This window comes from Magnolia sinica, chromosome 5 (genome assembly GCF_029962835.1).
Source record: "Magnolia sinica isolate HGM2019 chromosome 5, MsV1, whole genome shotgun sequence".
In the NCBI taxonomy this organism is placed as follows: domain Eukaryota; kingdom Viridiplantae; phylum Streptophyta; class Magnoliopsida; order Magnoliales; family Magnoliaceae; genus Magnolia; species Magnolia sinica.
In genome coordinates this window covers 15,796,685-15,816,361 of record NC_080577.1, presented here as the reverse complement: position 1 = coordinate 15,816,361, position 19,677 = coordinate 15,796,685, and the positions used below count along the sequence as shown (strand labels likewise).

Here is a 19,677-nt window from a genome sequence, read left to right as displayed (position 1 = left end):
TAGGGCCATCCTTTCTGTAGTTTTGATAGAAGGATTCAATTAATCTAATGCATTCATTAGAATAATTCTAGGATATCGCTAAGTTAGATGCTTATCATTTAGCAAGTTTTCTTAAGGCTCAAATCAATCAAACGGTGCATTTCAGGTGATTTTCCGACGCCTCTTACATCTTTCAATTTTAAGGCGATATCATGGTTGAATTTTCACATTGGGTAACAACAGTATTACCCATATCAACTGATGATACATCTTTTTGTAACACTGACTATACAAACTGTTTTAGCCGTCCACACATTGGTCCCTATTTATGTAATTCTACACGAGTATATGAAAAAAATATAATAAAATCACCAATCCCAACAAATCCTCTGGCAATTAGTTACATATGAGACATCTCATGCTCCCAAAGTAACAACCTTCTCTCTCTTCAACGTCCCATTTTTAACGTGCCACGCCATCTTCAGCTCTCAAATGCGTCTTCTCAGAGGAGAGAGGGCAAAAGATTTCCAAAATTCCCAATTTAGCCCTCTCCGAATCACTTCTGAAATATTGAGTCTCTATTTATAAAACCCTGACATAAAGAAAGAAACCCTCTTCCCCTCATTTCACTCTCCCAGAGAGAAAGAAAATCAAAGAAAATAAGGAATTTATTTATTTATTTAATTATTTTATTTTATTTTATTTATCGTCCATGGCCGCCGTTGCAGAGAACGCGATCCGCTCCGACGATCAGTTCCTCCATCGCCCATCTCCTTCTTCCGCCCCTGTTTCTGCTGCCGCTGCCGCTGATCCGAAATCCGAATTCCAACACGAAGTGCGGAAGCTCGTCGATTTGCTATCGAAATTGAACCCGTCAGCGAAGGAATTCTTCCCTTCTTCTTACTCCGTTGAGCGGTCGCAGAATGATCTCGCTGCTGCGGCCAATAAGGACTCGAGCAGCGACGGGTCATCGAATAGCAATCGGAGGGTATTTCTTTAAATTCAGCTGCATTTTATTTATTTTTGTTGATTTTATTCTTGCTGTGTTTTAGATGAGTTTGTGAGAAATCGTGTAATTCTCTTGCCTTTTCGATCGTGAGAATGAGGATATTTAATACGCAGATTTTATTTTATTTTTCTCGCGTTTTACTGAATTTTACATTTTAAAGATTGGAGAATGCATTTTTATTTTTTGTTTTGGATTTATTGAGGAGTTTGATCAGAGCCTCTGTAGGGAATTGATATTTGCATCCCCCCTGTTTGATAAATGCATCCTTTCTTCGACTTTTGGCATTACAACAACACGTATTTATGCTATATGGTTGAGCGAGAACTGATCACCTACAACCGGTTGGAGGTTCACTACCAAGCATTTGGTCTTGATCATATTTCATATTTTCAAGGGTAAAATTAGAAGCCAGAATTCTGAAGGCATAAAGAAAACATGGGTTTTATCATGCAAACGGTTGTAGGTGATTGGTCGTCTCTCTGAATTGACTTTGGAAGTAAATTATTTTGGACTGGAAATTTAATTCTCTGTTATTTTTATTTATTATTATTTTTTTCCGTTCTGAAAATGTCTATTTGGGGTGTTATTTTTATTTCTTTGAAAGATCTATTGGGGGTGTTTTCAGAAGAAGAATAACTACAATCATTGGAAGAGGAGGTCAAATGGGAGGAGTATTCGAGCTCAAAGAGAAGATAGCGTTCGCCGAACTGTATATGTTGCTGATATCGATCAGCATGTGAGCAAACTGACTCTTTTTGTCTTTTCTTTTCCTTTTCCTAAAACAATTGATTTTTTTTTTTTCAAGAAATACACCACTTTAGGATCTTAAAGCGATTTTACCATTCTGACCCTTCAATTTGTCGAAGTTAGGTCACTGAAGAGCGGCTTGCTGCATTATTTGATAATTGTGGACAAGTAAGTTTCTGTTTCACTTTTATCGGCAATTGTATTATTATTTATTTGATTGCTTTCATGAATATGAGGAGATAAATGCAATTCTTCGCAAGGCGTGTTTTAGAAAGTGTTGGGTATTTATTTATGATACAGCTTATTGTTCCTTCCATGGCTGTCATTCAAGAAAGAAAAGAAAAAAGTTTCTGCCTTAGCAATTAGTTATTGGAATGGAATGCAGGCTGTTGCCCTGTTCTTTCGGCCGGAATGACATGGAATAATATCCTTCCTTGATTTTGCTGGGATTTATGAACACAATTGTCATGCCATTTGTGTTTTAATTGATGTACCTTGATCATCATCATCACACCGTTATGCCGGATATTTGGGGTTGGCTTACTCGTTGCATCTTAGTAGTTATTTCAAATATTAACTTGAGCTTATGAGGTTAATGTTTTGAGAGGCAATGCGGAAAGACGCTTAGGCTTGCCTTTAGCTTATTTATTGTGACATTTGCAGCAAATTTGTGATAGCATTACTTGTTTCTAGAATGATCTGATGGGAAGTGCCATATAAGCCATAATCAAGATAGAAAATGTGACACCTTAAATGTGCACAGAAAAGATATGAGAAACACATAAAGACATATACACAAACATACACACAGATACATTCATAAATGCATGCATGCGAATATACATTGTTTACATAATAAATAATGCATACATATATTTGTGAGAAATGATTCAATGGTAATGTTACCGCCATAATTATGGTTATAACGGTTAGAAATGGGCCCCCTGTGATGTATGTATGACATTTGACTTGTCCATTCCAAGTGTCCTAAAAAATCAGGCCAGTCCACGACTTAGGCGGACCACACTACAGGGGAGAGGGGATGTTCAATCCTTGATTTTGTGGAGCCCCCGCCCCCCCCCCCCGTGTTGTATATGTGTGATCCAATCCATTCATTTGACACATCCACTTCAGATGAATGGGGCGTCTAAAAAATAAGCCTTTTTGAAACTTAAGTGGGGCTGAACACAAATCAATGGTGGGCGTCTTCTCCCAACTTCTCTTGATGGTGTGGTCCACTGGAGTTTTGGATCGTCCATATTTTTGGGCCCTTAGCCAAAAACACGGGAATGCATCTGATGGACGGGTTGGACGACCTACCTACATCACGTGGGGCCATTTCTAACTGTTACCATAATTATGGTGGTAACATCACCATTGAATCATTTCCTATATGTGCGTGTGTGGGCCACATGACCAGAAATTGTTCCCAAGGGAGGGAATGTCCACCATTGGTTGCATATGGGGTCCCTAGATGTGTCATATGCATCGGTTGGTGGAATATATGCAACACGGTGGGCCTTGCATGCAGTCCTTAAACTGTTTCCCATTTTGTTGCTCACCTAAGTCATGGATGGGCCAGATTTCTGGGACCATAGCCAAACATGGGAGCGCACTCCTGATGGTTGCAGTGGATGTCATCATGTGCACATAGTTTTGACAGATCTTTTAATAAAAACATTACCATGGAATCATTCCATGTGTGCGTGCTTTTACATTTCTTTTTGGCAGTGCTCCAAATCTTGTTCATCAGTTATCAGATTCAACTGCCGCCCGTCTTCTTCTTACCCTTGTGCACCATCTATAATGACGTGTAAGGGTTCAGGTTCTTTCAATAACAATTTCAAGGTTGCTTTCATGCATGAATTTTCTAACTTCTTCTGCAACATTTTGAGAACTTGTCCATTTCAACTTCTTCAACAGCGTCAGGCTAGGAGTTTGCACTGTTTTTTTTGTCATTCTTAATGAGTACAATATTTCCCATATCAATCATCTCTTGCACCTTTTCTTTGTAGACCAAACATTCTTCTATTGGGCATCTGACAGTCTTGTGCTAAGGGCAATACCTAAGGTCTTGAGTCTTATTCATCTCTCCTGGATGCATGTTTTTTGGCGGCTCAATCCTCCCTCTGGTCATCAACTAAGGAAAGATGTTACCTGTTTCTTGAACATCAAATGTGTATTGTCTGTTGAGTTACTCTCTAAGTGCACTATGGCTTTGAACCCTCTTCATGTCAGGTTGCATAACATCTTCCACCAGGGGACTTGAAGATATCCAATCCATCTACTACTTCTCTGGACTAGTTGATGTTCACTCGAGAATGATTGGGAGAATTGAGACATTGTTTCTTCTGCATGGGAGCTTCTCCTTGCATGTAGATTGAGATATGGGCAAAGTGCCAATGCACATTCTCTTGATCCAATCATTTTTGCAACTTTCAGCTCCCTGAACTTAGATTGGTTGAAGATGATTACCAGCTTTTTTGCTGACTTTGCTTGAATTTGAGGGATGATGATGGCTGTTAATGGAGTTAAAAGAACCTGAAAGATGTCCAACCATTCATGTTGGGGATCTTTTTGGACCCAGAAAATCGAGTTCATGATGGTTCTAAAAGCAGAATCCCACTTAACTCAAAGAATCTTACTTAACCACACTGTGGCTGCATTGCCGTGGTCAAAACTGGGTCACAGCTGGTTACGGGCATCTAAACATCTTGTACCCATGGTTGGGACGGTCTGAGAGGTGATAACATCACAGACATCTCGCGATCTCTTTTTTGGGTACCAAATGATATCTGAACTTCATGAAAATGGTCCCATTGGAAAGCTTGTCAGCTTTCCTACAAGCCCAAGATTGTATAATTTGGACACCGGATGAGAGAAATGCGTCCAATTGAAAGGAAGGGTGTCAGGCTAGCCGTGGCACCACCATGGTCGCAAACTTTCCAGGTGCGTACCGGCTGCGGACGTAGCTGGACTTGCAACCAGCTGTCTGCCTTGCCAAGTTCACAGCCAGTTGCAGTCCCATGGATCTTACCACCATGCCTTCACATAGTTTCAGAGGAGTTATACTTGGTTACTATTTCATATTTCCTAATCCACCCACTGGATTGACTTAAAATTTTGTGAGCAGTTCCATTTCATTGAATTCTTCTATATGGTAACTCTTCTGGGCCAATCAGACAAGTGGGCCCAACTGGGTCCCTTTATGATGTGTAATCACCATTTATTCATTTTCTCATGATTTTGACATTGGTTACCTTGAAACTGTACATATGTCCTTGGCATGCTTTGGATCTTTGTCCTGGTGTTCTTAAAGGAGGGGATCTAGTGGATGTGGGCCCCACTCAGTCCATTACATCAACTTGAATAGGAAACTTTGCATATGGATCCGGTGTGATGTAAATCTCTCGATCATGCATAATTTGACTGTCAGATTAATTCCATACTTGATGTAGGACCTGAAATCTACCATGATGAATTGCTGAACTTGGCCAACTAATTATGTAAATAATTAAAGTATAAAACGAAAGCAGTTAAATTACAAATCGAAGTAATCCCAAACAGTAACTATGCTCAAATTCAGGGCCCGGGGACAATCTCGCAGTCCAAAACTATAAAATAAAGCTCAACAAGGACCTATGGTAGTTAGGACTATCATCTAGCATAGGGTATTAGCACCAATTGAATGTAGATTTGATCAATTTGGGACTTAGGGCTCAATTGGGGAAAAATTGGAATTAAGGTTTCTACAAGAAGGATTAGATGAGGGGAGAAGGGGAAGGAAGAATCACAAAAGGGAAGAGGACGGATGGCCATACGGATTGGTCCATATGATCTGGGTTGACCTTACGGTCAAGCCTAAGGTGGGTTTGGGTTGGAGAGAGTTAGGGTTGGTGTTGATGGGTTGGGTATGGGATGAGATAAGAAGAAGCTAAGAGAAGAAAAGAGAAGCGGGTAAATACCTTGTTGTTGAAGAAAAAGAGACAAAAGGATAGCTTGTGGCTTCACACCACCTTGGAATCACACAAAACGATCTCTAATCATGAGATTTTCCATGAATCACAAATGGGAAAGAGAGAAGAACTCTTTTCTTTTTTACAAAGTATGTTATAAAAAAAAACCCTGAGGGCTGGACATCCAAGCCTTAAATAGGCTTTTGGACTGCCAAATTACAATTTTGCCCTTAGTTTTTTTTTTTTTGTTCCATATATGTCCCAAACCTCTCAAAGCATAAAATAAGTGTACCAAATATGAAATAAACTGAAATAATGCCTAATCTAAGCTTTTAAAAAAAATGAAATCCTAAAGTACGTAATATCCGATGATGTTTGATGACGATGACGGCCCACGATCAATGGTCCGATCAAGTTGTCCACGCAATCCAACAGTCCCTCGATCTAATGGTCTAAATCTCCCAACTAAGAAACCCACATGCATCTTCCCAGTGTGGGGCCATTGAAGATGCATGTGGGGGCTTCTATGATGTCTAGAAACTTGGTTCCGGCCTGCCTATGGGTCCCACGTGAAAATCACCTAGCCACAAAGAAGCCGTTGGGGTTCTCCTGCTCCTCTGGTATACTCTATGGGCTTGGATGTCCTCATAAAAACTTCTTCTTTTTTTTTTTTTTTTTTGTTTTGTTTTGTTTTTTTTTTTTTGCTTTTTGTTTTTTGTTTTTTCAGTGGTCTCTCAAAAAAAGATTAATCTCAAACTTGACACACCTTTTAGGCATATCAAGGCATTCAATATAATGGGTCATCTGATGTAGATCTTGAGACAGTAGTTAGAAAATTTTATTATCAACAATTATGAGGGTTGGCAAGAGTAAGACGATTTATCTGTTCGAGGTGGCAGTTATGAAGAAAATTTTGTTGTCAACAATTATGAGGGTGCTATTGCAAGAGTTAGATGATTTATCTGTTGGTATCCAGGATGAGGTCCCTTGGTGTATGTTACTTGCTAATGGTGTTGTGCTCACCAATGAGACTAGAGAGGGCTTTTGTGCTAAATTGGTGGTTTGGAGGAAGGCTTTAGAATCTAGAGGTTTAGAAATTAATAGAACTGCAATAGAATTTTTGGAATATAACTACAGTAGGAATAGCTATTACTGTGAGTTTTATTTAAAATTGATGCCATTACGTGGTATGTTCTGCCATCTAGGCTTTATCATTCAAAATAGTTGGGTGGATGACATTTGGGGTGTTGTGTGATTGCTAATCCAATGAAACTTAGCATAAAATTTTATAATGTAGTTGCTAGACCGGTTATGCTATATGGGGCCGAGTGTTGGCCAATGAAGAGGCAACATGAGTAGAGAATGAACACTGTAGAGATGAGGATTAGATGTAGATGTGTTGGAAAACTAGGAAGAACAGAATTAAGAATGAAATCATTTGAAGCAGATCGAAAGTAGTTCCGATAAGAGACAAAATGACAGAGAGCATATCGGGATGGTTCTGTCATGTGCAACGAAGGCTGGGGGTGACACCAATAAGGAGGAAAACATTGATGAGAGGAAGGAATACAGTGTAGAGAGTAGGATGGAATTGAATTCCACTAAAAACAACTTAAATAAGTGCTACTTTAGTTGATCAAATCCACCTTTAGATGCTACAAACTTGATAATCTTTTCAATTTTCAGTTGGAATATAGGGAAAATGGAGAATGAAGATAGGAAGAAAGGATAAATATATGATGACTCATCAATTGGGATAAGGCTTAGATGCTGCTGCTGCTGCTGATGATGATGATAACTTGTAATAGGAGGAAACGAAACAAACAAGACAATCAAAGTAGTTCCACTACGACTCAACAATCCATGTATACACAATCATATGGCCCTTAGTCTGGAGTCTGGACCTGTTTTTACTTGTACGTTTTGCATATGAAGTCTAAATGAATTGTTCCATTGGACCTGTTGACCCCACAGTCTAATCAGTTGATAAATTTGGCCATCTTACTCTATTGTCCCTGCAGTCCAGGTGGATCCTTCATTTTGCCTTGATCTTATATTGACCATCATCGAGGCCAATTTTGGCCCTTCTTTTAATGATCGGATGGTCCTCCATCAGGACATAAAGCCTTGTTCGCTTACTGAGGATAGGGTCTTCAATAGGAATGGAAAGATGGATGAAAGGTTTTGTGAAGCCAACGCTAGAGAACTAACTGTTAAAAGAAAAAAAGCCAACACCAGAAAACTAGGACAATACTATGATAATGATGATGATGTTATAGGGATATGGGAAATTTTGTGAGTGGGTTTGCAAACTGAAGGTCAAGCGTGGTGGGTTGAGTGTGGTTGAATATGATACTCGTTTCCCTGGATACTATGTGGACTTTGATAAGACATTCAGTCCTAAAAAGAAGGTGATGGAAGTTAGGATGAGCTTTTCACCAAAAAAAAAGAAAAAGAAAGAAGGAAAGTTAGGAGGGTTTCTGCTATTCATGAACCTCTAGTGGATACAAAGTGCATTCCCACATGGGATCTTTAGCCAGAAACTGTAAATGTCTGCATTCAAGGTATGTGGTTTAACATGAATTCGTTTTTAGGTGCTGCTGTTGCAAAGCATTTTAGTGTTCATATGAAACCCTATAGGATGGTCCAGAGCTTCGCCTTTGCTGCGAAGTTTTTCAGGCTTTAGCAAGAGTGGCACTGGTGCTGCATTTGGGTGTGTGCTTCTGCAAAAATTCTTCTAGCATATGTTTCTGAAATGAGGCAATGATGCATGGTCTGTAGATGGACTTTTTCAGTTATATATGTGCAACTTCATTCATACAGATGTTTCCAAACAATAACAGATGCTCTTGCATTATTGTTTTTTGATGATATGTTTCACGAAAAATGTTTTGAAGTTCGTTGATGATATTTTATGCGTATGTACATGTGTGTGTGGATAAACTTTGAGTCCAACCTAGCAGATAACTTCCAACCTTTCATCCGCACGTGACATCCAACCGTTCTAATAGGCAGGCCCCAGTAGGACGATCACCTTGCGCAAAAGTCTGCCATATCCAGTAATCGAGTAGGCCATACTTGTATTTTGCTATTTATCAATGGCTAGAGATTGTTTTTTATGGTTTGGTCTACCTGATGAGTAGATGGAGCTGATTTAGCACTAGGTAATCCTCATGGTGGGGCCAACAATTGGAAGGGTTGGATGTCGTGCCTACTTCATTGGAGAGAAGTTATCCACTGGGTGACTGTACCTTGTGGCAGGTCCAACTGGTTGGACTTGAGACTATATATATATACACCCACCCAGAGGATAACTCCTATATGGGTTTTGCTAACATCCCCACCTTCATGGGAGCGGATTAAGCGCAGCCCCTGGCCTCATCCAAGACGGTGTGGCCGTTACCGTGGGGTCCACCTTGGTGTATGTATTCTATGTCCATGTCTTTCCATTTGTTTTGCCAGATAATTCTAGGGAATGAGCCAAAAAATGAAACAGATTCAAATCTCAGGTGGACCATTCTATAGGAAACGGTGGTGACTTAACGCCACACCATTAAAAGCTTCCTAGGGCCCACCGTAATGCTTATTTGCCATCCAACTTGTTGATAATGTCAGACAAACCTGGATAAAGGAAAAGAAACAAATATTAACTTGATCCAAAACTTGTGTGGCCCACGAGAAGATTTTAATGGCCAATCACCACTGTTTCCTATGGTATGGTCCACTTGAGATTTGGATCTATTTCATTTTTGGGATCATGCCCTAGAGTGATTTGTTAAAATGGATGGATGGCGTGGATATAGAATGCATACATCAAGTTAGGCCCCACAGTAAGGGCCGCACCATCTTGGGTGAGGTCGGGCCGCACCTAATCTATTCCCAACCTCCATGGGGATGTTAGCAATGTCCCCAAAGCTTTTAAGTGACATGGGATAATCAGCAATCCAACCGTTCATTCAATTGTACCATAAGGAGCAAGCCATGGTGTAAAAATCACACAGATTGGATGATTATAACCCCAATGAATCAGGCTAGTTTTTTTAACCATCTGTTTTTTACGAGCCATAGATCGCGTGGTTAAAACCATCAAACCAAAGTGCTACTTTGGAATCATAAGCAACAAAAGATATGATCTAGAGAATAGATGTTTCAAGATGATGATTGGAATTATTTTGTTTCTCTGCCAATCTTGCTTGTCCTTTTTTCATGTTATTGATAGGATGCTTAGGATCATCTGGTTGACATGATTTTTGTACCATGGCTTGTCCCTACTTTTATGAAAGAATGGATGGTTTGGATTGTTGATTGGGCATCCCATGTGTCACTTGAAAGCTTTGGGGACATTGCTAACGTCCCCATGAAGAGAGAGAGAGAGAGAGCATCTCTCTCTCTCTCTCTCTCTCTCTCTCTCTCTACACACACACATCATCATCATCATCATCATCATCATCTAAGCCTTATCCCAATTAATTGGGTTGGATGACATAAGTTTGATGACGGCTGCCAACCTGATGCAACCCTCCACCTTAGAGTACTACATAGGTTGATTGCAATCAAGCTCTATCTAATAGTCTAGTACATAGGTTGATTACAATCAATGAGTTATAACCCTACATATATAAATATATGCAATGAGTGTAGCTGAAATGAGGATGTTGAGATGGATGAGTGGCAAGATGGGGAAAGATAGAATTAAAAATGAATGCATTCAAGGGAACATAAGAGTAGTACTAATAGGTAATATGATGAGGGAAAATAGACTTAGATGGCTTGGTCATGTGCATCAGAGACCAAGAACATCACCGGTTAGGAGTGAGTTGGCACAAGTTGAAGGCTCTAAAAGGGCAAGGGGAAGGCCCAAAAGAACTTAGATGGAGGCAATGTTCGAAATATCGGTATCTCGTTACGTATCTCACCCTTGGGATACAAATACGTATCAGTTATCACATGGGATATATCGGTTGTATCATGTAATGTATTGTTGTTGTTGGAAACATGGGTAAATATTGGAAATTGGTCGAATTTTTCAACAAAATTTTAGTGATTGTTAAAAAAGACATCAATATACACTTAGAAATCAAAACATTGCAAAAAACAAGTGCGGTTTCTTTGTATGGGATCCTAATCTATGCGTTGTCTAGCTGAATTGATGCAAGTATATTCAAAGTCTATTCATATAATTTATAAATGTACGAAGACATGTGGAAACACAAGCAATGTATTCAAAAGCAAAAGAAGAATCACTAGATTAGATTACATGTTTGATTTGATTTTTTTTTAATTTTTATTTTTTAAAATTTTCCGCAACTTGGTCATTCTCCTCCAAATCTTGAAATTAAAGTTCCCAATTCATGATTTTTCATGCCATTAAAAATATGAAAAATCATGGATTTGTAGCAATTTGACATTGATTTAACATGATTTACAGAAAAAAAAAAGATCGAAAATTTTAAAAAAAATGTTCACCGGATCAAACATGTGGGATATATCCCACTACTTGTGTGTTTTGTATCGCACAGGTGGGATACAAGATATATCGTGGGATATATCGGCCGATATCGTCGATATTAAAACACTGGATGGAGGTAGTATGAAAAGACTTGATGACATATGGTCAAATTGAAGGTCTGGCCCCTGATAGGGTGGAATGGCGGAACAAGATTCATGTAGCTGACTCCAATTAATTGAGATACGGTTTAGATGATGATGATGATGATGATGATATATATATATTGGTTTTTGGTAGATCTTGAGTTGAGTACTAATATTTCATGGACATGTTTTTTGTTCATTGAGAATGTAGTTAATTTTAAGATCTCTATGGTAGAAATAATCTGTTAATTTTCTAGTGAACTGTCCCGTCTCTAAAGCTTTTGAAATGTTTATATTGAAGGTAGTTGACTGCCGTATTTGTGGCGACCCCCATTCAGTTCTCCGATTTGCTTTTGTAGAGTTTGCTGATGAGCGTAAGTTGGTTGATGCCTAAAATCTTTAAAAATATGCTGTAATATGCATTTTACGTGATTTTGCATGTCATACAAAAAGCATTGGTGAAATTTGTTTCAACAGAAGGTGCAATGGCAGCCCTAAGCCTTGCTGGGACTATGCTAGGTTTCTATCCTGTCAGGGTTTTACCTTCAAAGACTGCTATCTTGCCCGTGAATCCCACATTTCTTCCAAGGGTGCGCATGAACAACTTAGCTCTTTTTAGTTTTACCCATTAATTGCTAATTGCATTTTCCTAGGTGTTTTTTAATTCTCTCTGGAACAATTTGTTTTGGCCATTTTGGTGTTTCATTTTAAAAAAGACACAAAAATATGTTAAAAGAAAAGGAGTGTGTTCTGTAACGGTAACGGTGGCCGTAACAGCCACCATCGTTACCTTTACGATACGGGTCGTAACGGCTGTTATGGCCCCCGTGGTGGCTGTTATGGTCTCTCTTTTTTTATTGAGAAAAAAATCTTGAAAAACTTGTATTTGCCCCGTAATGTTGATTAAAAAGTATGGAAAACCTGTATCTGCCCCATAACAAATAATTACGGGGTTGTTATTGCCTTTATAGGAGACGTAACGTGCCGTTAACAACAATTACGGTTCATTTTTTCCATAACGGTTGTTACGGCCATTACAACCCCGTAATGTGTAACGGTTGTTGCCGTTACCTTTATGTAACGGCCTTTATGACACACTATTAAAGGATCCCATTTCTTTACCAGAAGAGAGGGTTTTGCATTTTTTGAACCACTCCATTTGATTGGGAGGAGTTTCTTGTGTAAAATACTGTATAGTGGGTCTGTCAATGGGCTGGGCTCAGGCCAGGAAAAATAAAAATTTTGAATAGGCCCAGCCCGAACAGTTCAAAATCAGGCTGAAGCCCACCCCAGGCCCGGCCCGTTGACAGCCCTACTCTAAAGGCACTGATTTATGCTGGCCAACATGATTGGGAGTTACAAAGTTTCCAAGCTGATCCAGAAACCTGGCTGAAATGGACTGAAACAAATGAAATGACCATAATGGATTGGAACAGGGACTGGTATATTTGGTACCTTGAAGTACCAGTTCCTGGACCAGTGTGCAAAGTTTTAGGCTGCATTTGGCAAATTTTCAATGTGCGTTGGGTGGAGTGCCATTCAGCTCAATTCCCATTGCAGTCAGTTCTTGCCATACAAGAATGATCTCAATAATGGTTTGTACTGGTTTGGCAGAAAAGATCTTTTGGGGACTCTGCCCAATGCTCCTCCAAACTACCACAGTGATCTATTTTTTAAAGTGGGTTGACTAGAAGTATCTCCGAAACACAATTCTGGTGCTATCCCTAATGCGGCCTTAGCCTTTTTCAGCCAAAACAAATGAAATTTACTCCCACGAATCAATTTCAAAATGACCACTATGATTCTACCTGTTTCTCATGGTGCTTCTGCAACACTACTACAGATTCATTCTACAACTCTTATTAATTCATCATTTAAAAAAAAATAATTTTGATAGGAAAGTTTTAAAACTTGACTTGAAAGTCCATCAAGTCGGTCAATAACTTTGTCGAGTTTTTTCGAGTCTTGAAAACAAAGACTTGGTTATATTTAATAATTAAAATTTATAAATATGGTTGTCTTGGCAAATCGAGTCGAGCCAATTCTAAAGAGTTGAGGTTTTTTTTTTAATTTAAAATTTTAATGTTTTGGAGTTTTCAAACTATTTAAGTTTTTGATATGTGGGATTGAATACAGTCAGAGGATGAACGGGAAATGTGTGCAAGGACGGTTTATTGTACCAATATCGATAAGAAGGTATGTGTATCCTATACTCTCTATCATTGGTGACATTAGTGACTAATTAGGCATTCCAACATCTGGATGCATATTATGGTTCATCTCAGAGTGACATAGTTGTTTGTAAAGTCTCACACGCTTGTACCATTTGGGGTCAAACATTTGTTTTTTTTTTTTTTTTTTTTTTTCCTTTTTTAATCTGTTTTGCAGTCTAAGACTGGGACTTTGGGTGCAGGTTTCTCAAGCAGATGTAAAGATTTTCTTTCAATCAATATGTGGTGAGGTCAGGATACTGCCTTAAATTGGTATTCTTCTGATCAGTTCCAAAAAATAATTAAAAATGCAAGGAGCTTCTCCACTTAGTTGGCATAATTGTCTTGTGCAGGTTTCTCGCCTACGGCTTCTGGGAGATCAAGTGCACTCAACACGCATTGCATTTGTTGAGTTTGTTCTGGTAAGTTTGTATGGTTGTGTTGACTGATAACTGCAAACTTGAATGGATTTCTTTTCATTTGAGCTGCCAGTTTTTATGTTGATTAGTCACCTTCAGATACTAGTACATCATCATGGACACATGGTCTCATCTCACTTGACTAGCTCCATTTCGCTGCTGTTAACCTAATTAGCAGAATCTTTTATCCAAGATGTCACTGTCCTATTCCAGATTCTGCCAAATATTTTCAGTGCAAGCTCGACATAAGCAAATTACATATTTTTAATCTTCTCAGATGTACTATCTACAATAGCTTTCCAGGTGCTCTTCTAGAGTTCAACAATAATTTTTTTTTTTTTTTTTTTTTTTTTAAACACACGCCCTCAACACCCATGCACTCACACTGCAGTGGGATTTCACCACAGTGGGTATTCAAACCCATGACCTCATGTTGAAACTCTTGTGAGTCTACCACTGAGGCATGAGTAAGGACCCAAGTTCGACACTGGCTTACCTATATATGGAGGATTAGGATGTGTGATTCAAAAACAGTTTTGATACCCCTAGTGGTGCTACGAAACCACTAGGGCTGTCAATGGGCCGGACCTGGGGATGGCTTCTGCCTGGATTTTGAACTGTTCGGGCTGGGCCCACCTTATATAAGTTTCCTAAAAAAATGGGGTCACATCATCCCCATGTCCTCTGTGTGTGTGCGTGCGCGCGTAGACATGCACGCACAATGAGCTAAAGATAGAATTACAAATTAATGCATTTGAGGGAGCTTAGGAGTAGCACCAATAGGTAATAAGATAAAGGAAAGTGGACTTACCTTTGGCCATGTACAATGGAGACCAAGAGCTGCACCAGTTGTGAGTTGTGAGTGATTCGTTGATGACTTGATGACCTATGCTTTAATTGCGAATATGGTCCTTAGGAGAGTAGAATGAACATGATTTGTGTAGCTGACCCAATTAGTTGGGACACACACACATGTATATGTATGTATTTATGTACATTTACATACATACATTACATCTTACTCATTAGAGTGGATTTCACATATACATATATTACGTCTTTTTTTTTTTTTTTTTTTTAAAAGATTGATTTCACATACACATCATAGTGTGACCCATTAAAAATCAAGGGTGGGAGTCCCCCTCCCAACTATTTCCTTTGATGTTGGCCCATTTGAATCACAAATTTGTATGGTGTTTTAGCCTTTAGGCCTAACATGGGGTGACCACCTGATGGTCAGAGTGAATTTCAGAAACACACCATGGTGGAGCCTGCATGAGCTGTTTGACCCTTTGCTTGTACGGATGGTCTCCTATAGCACCGTTCGTGGGAGACCGGAATTGTACACACACACACACACGGAGAGAGAGCGCTTACTGGCGAGCAATACACACAGCCATCGTGTGGTTCAACTCGGTTGGGCCCCACCATGATGCGTTGATGACATCCACTCCAACCATTAGATATGTCGCCTCAATTTTCCCCTAGGGCCATCAACTCAATCTGAAACTCAGGTGGGCTATCATAGGGAACAAGTTGGGAGTGGATGCCCACCCTTAATACTCATTAGGGCCCATCTAAGTTGCAACAATGCCTGATGTTTGCATAGCCCTTCATCCATAATAGATGGAGGGTCCGAATGGCCTGGATTCCATATACACAACACACTGGGCCCCACATGCAAATCAACTGTGGGCGTTCTCTCTCAACTTGTTACCTGTTGTGTGCCCTGCTCGAGTGCTGGATTGGCCTGATTTTTGTTCCCTTGGCCTAACATGAGATGATGCATCTAATAGTTGGAGTATATGCCATCAAGATCATGGTGGGGCTCATCTGAGTTGGCTTCCAGGTGAGATTGCACGGCCTTCCTGTGATAATGCTCTGATCCAACTTGTCCATCAATTGCACCCCCCAATTTTAGGCCCAGAACCCAAGCATCAGCCTGATCCCTAGCTCATGTGGGCCAAACCACAGGAACAGTGGAAAGGGAATGTCCTTTGCAGGTTTGTGTGCTGGGTCCGCCGTGGTTGTTTTTATGCCATCCAACTTGTTCATCATGTGTGCACCATGTAGAAGAAGGGACAGCCCAAGAATTAGGTCATTCCAAAACTCAGGTGTGCCTGACATATGATTTAGAGGTTTTATGCATGGTTTTAAACTGTTCTTGATGGTGTGGCTCACCTGATTTTGGATCTGGCTGATTTTTGGGCTGCCCCATTTTCATGATGGGGCATCTAATGCACAGTTTGGATGTGGTGGGCTCCAAATAGAGTTGAATATATGGTATAGTTGACTAAACACACACTACAGCTTCCTAGGGCTGGCAACGGGCTGGTCTCTGGTCGAGCAAAAGACATTATGAATTGGCTGGGCTTGGTAGTGCTGGCACTTGCTGTTCCAAAGTTGGGCCTGAAACATTTCCAGTCCCGGCAATTGCCACCCTAGTTATAGCCCTTGAGAGGACATCACCCTGTCTGTGGATTCTTCAATCTGCACTTGAAGCCTTTACAAGGCATCCCTCATGTCTGAAAAAGGCCCTTAACGGTCTAATTACTTGGACCCACTATCCAATTTTATTGAATCACATATGATCAACTCAACTACTCTGCATAAACATGAAAGGAGAAACTAGAGTATGCCACTAAGCTTTGATGCATAGTTTCTTTGACTGTAAGAGAGTGAACGTGAGCATGAGGGAAACAAAAGGGTCTTTTTTTTTTGGGGGGGGGGGGGGGGGGGGGGTAAGAAACCTGCTAAATGAAAAAACTAAAAAAAAAAAAAAAAGAAGAAAAGAAAAGAAAATCTTAGGTTAGACGACAACTTCCTAACATTCAAAAGCAACGCATGACATCCCAAGGACTTTTGTCCTCGCACGTTTTGGCCTATCCTACCGTATTGGGAATCTAATGGCAGGAGCTCAAAAGGCATTTCCTCGGTCGGTGCATGTCAGAACCCTCCAACCTGACTAAAATATAGAGATGCAGAAACATTTTATTGAAGTAAAAGAATATAGTAGATTAATTTATTGAGCATTGTTGAATTTCACTTAATATCAATGCAGTCATTTGCATCTCATACTTTAAAATAATGGTGGGTGGTACCTCAATTATCTTCATACTTATAGATTGGGAAGTCTGTGATGCTTTTCTCAAATGGAAGACTCATGTTCAATGCTTAAAAGGTCATGCACTGATTTTTTTTTTTTTTGGAAAGATAGTTCATGCACTGATAATTTGATAATTGGAACCCAATGTAGTAAAAACATCACTTGCTAGTTGCTACAGTCTCTAAGGACCTGTTTGATAAGTGGGAAAGAAAGGAAAATGACTCGTTTTCCTCTGACAAGACATTTTGTCTGTTTGATTTGTAAAGAAAACTGTGGATTCCATGCCAGTAATAATTAACCTTTTCAACCATTGCAATTCTCTAGCACAAGATTCAATATCATCTTTGTCGAATGAATTAGAGTTTTCTTATTGCAAAACAAACATACCCTTAGAAAGGAATCCATTTCTCAACAATACCAATGGAAACCAATGGAAATGATCAATAAATAATTTTTACAATTTTCTTTCTTTTCCTTTCCTGCTAATCAAACAGGCCCAAAGTGTTTTCCACCTTCCAAGGGTACTAGACCAAATTGGTAAATCGAATGCATTGATAGCCTTAGACAAGGAACTATAATATCCTCAACCTGAGAATATGCTTTGAACTCTTTTTTTTTTTTTTGAAAAGTTAGTACCCGTGTTTCAGCGATCTGGACCATTGGTCAGTGATATAGACCTGAAAACCCAAGAACTCATATCCTTGGAGTCAGGGATCCTATATTTCCTTCATCTTACATGCTCTTTTATATGCCTAGGGACATTTCTTCCGCCTCCCTGTTAAAAACTTGCAGTAATTTGCATTCCTTAACTGTTTGGCTTAATGGCAGGCGGATAGTGCCATTATTGCACTGAGCTGTAGTGGGATGATTTTGGGAGCTCTCCCAATTAGGTATAATCTGTAAGCATGGAGGTTTTTATTTATTTATTGCGTTTGTGATTGCTCCAATATGACAATTTTGAGTTTGTGGATTATTCAGGGTAAGTCCTTCAAAGACACCAGTGAGGCCTCGTCTCCCGCGTCCAATGTTGCATTTAACTCAGGTTCATCGCTAAGGACCGTCTGATCGCTTGATTCCTCCTGAGAGACGCTGACATGTTGAAAGGGTGGTGAAGACCATGGTTTTCAACATATAACCATCCTTTTTTATTGGCAAAATACATTGTCTAAAAAACTGAACATGGCCCACCTGCACAGGTTTTTCGAGTTTTATTGACCCTCTTTGCAGCTTTTTGCTCTCTCTCTCTCTCTCTCTCTCTCTCTCTCTCTCCATGTAGCTTTATTGATGTTGTCTGTTCATGTAGCTTGCTGATGCTCTCTCTCTCTCTCTCTCTCTCCTTCCATTTTGCATACTGATGTTAGTTATTAGAAGCATCTGGTGGACAGATAGCAACGGCCAAAGGCAATCAAGGCCATGATGGGCCCGGGTGTTTCATACAGCATTGCTCAGGTCTTCAGTTTGTACCAAAGGGGCCTCTCGGTTCGTGCTCCTTGCCGTTGATATGATGGGCCTCCGTTGATATGATGGGCCTCACCTTGATGTCCATGCACTAAAAAGTTCCATGCTACTGGTAAAGAGTAGGGCCATTTGGGAAAAGATGATATGAATACTTTGCTTACTGGACTTAGTTCAAAGTTGCCATATGATGCCCCCCCAAAAAAAAAAAGAAAAAAGAAAAAAAAAAGTTGCCATATGATGGGTGTGGGCATTTTGTGATGAATGAACTGGTTAGATGGTGAAGAGGCCTTGGTCTTGCTGTAAAATTGCCAATGTGGTGCACTTCTGATCTGAGCCGTTCATCAGATGCAGGTGATGACCGACATTCATTAGGCCAAAGACTGTTATGTTCACTAGTCAGAGGAAAATGGATTGATAGTGCCCTTTCAATGTACATTGTGGCCCACATGATGAGTGGGGTAGCCTGATTTTTTTCTTGGGGTAAGGGAATGTTCATGGCATCCCACCTGACTAATGTTCCTAAACTCTCACACACTTGTGCTAAGTTGGCAAACATGCTGCAAGACTCCTCTTCCACCTTACGCATTTGGAGTCCTCTCAAGAGGTTCTGTAGTGCCTACCTTAACTTAGAATTCGGCCAAGTGAACTTTACTCAACAAGATTGGTAGGATAGTTGTGGGTGTCATTGGCCCGAAATCAACAAGACCGGTGGAGTCAGTATGAAGATATGCAAACTCACTCATCCCAAGTCGGCAAGAGTTGTTGAGTTAGTATGGTAACTCAGCTTGATGGACAAACTTGTGGTGACTTTAGCCTGACTCATCTACTGAAATGTGTGTTTTCTTTCTTTCTTCTTTTAAATAAATGTTAAGATTCAGTGAATTTTCACATGTGGTTCCGGTTGGGCTGGGTCTAGCTTTCGAGGTCCTCCGGTTGGGTTCTCAGGTCTGGAAACACCAACCCAATTTCAAATCTGGTTGGGTTTGGGTTGAGCAAATGTAGGTTGGGTTAGGTCGAGTTGGGAATAATCACATGTATTTGTGTTGGGAGGGGTCCAGTACTAACCAAATCGGGTTGGAGTTTGGAACGGTTTGCTTTGTGGGTTGGGTCCTCTTGGGGTCGGGCTCAAGTTGACCCTCAGCCTTCTCCAACCCTCGTGAGGTGCACCTGATAAATGGTCCAAACTGTTTCAGATTTGGGT

General features: G+C 40.0%; 1 protein-coding gene across 5 annotated transcripts; it reads left to right on the top strand.

The window, feature by feature from the left end:
- The first annotated feature begins 407 nt into the window (after window positions 1-407).
- Window positions 408-18,255, top strand: LOC131245551 (polyadenylate-binding protein-interacting protein 9-like). Of its 5 annotated transcripts, none has more exons than XM_058245087.1 (10): window positions 408-967; window positions 1,614-1,724; window positions 1,859-1,903; window positions 11,585-11,657; window positions 11,761-11,873; window positions 13,420-13,479; window positions 13,672-13,739; window positions 13,847-13,915; window positions 17,847-17,908; window positions 17,997-18,255. In XM_058245087.1, the coding sequence occupies exons 1-9, from the start codon at window positions 692-694 to the stop codon at window positions 17,869-17,871; spliced, it is 840 nt and encodes a 279-aa protein (XP_058101070.1). In that variant the 5' UTR covers window positions 408-691; the 3' UTR covers window positions 17,872-17,908; window positions 17,997-18,255. The 5 variants fall into 5 exon arrangements, 2 of the variants coding, with proteins under 2 accessions (XP_058101070.1, XP_058101069.1); XR_009170910.1 differs by having other exon boundaries at window positions 409-967; window positions 13,697-13,739; window positions 17,997-18,075; XM_058245086.1 differs by having other exon boundaries at window positions 411-967; window positions 13,697-13,744.
- The last annotated feature ends 1,422 nt before the right edge of the window (window positions 18,256-19,677 follow it).

Excerpts from the sequence above, each read along its gene's own strand:
- LOC131245551 (XM_058245086.1), top strand. The coding sequence starts at position 692 with ATGGCCGCCGTTGCAGAGAACGCGATCCGCTCCGACGATCAGTTCCTC. Across the intron at positions 1,904-11,584 it reads TATTTGATAATTGTGGACAA|GTAGTTGACTGCCGTATTTG; the intron begins GTAAGTTTCTGT and ends TTTATATTGAAG. Across the intron at positions 13,480-13,696 it reads GTACCAATATCGATAAGAAG|GTTTCTCAAGCAGATGTAAA; the intron begins GTATGTGTATCC and ends CTTTGGGTGCAG.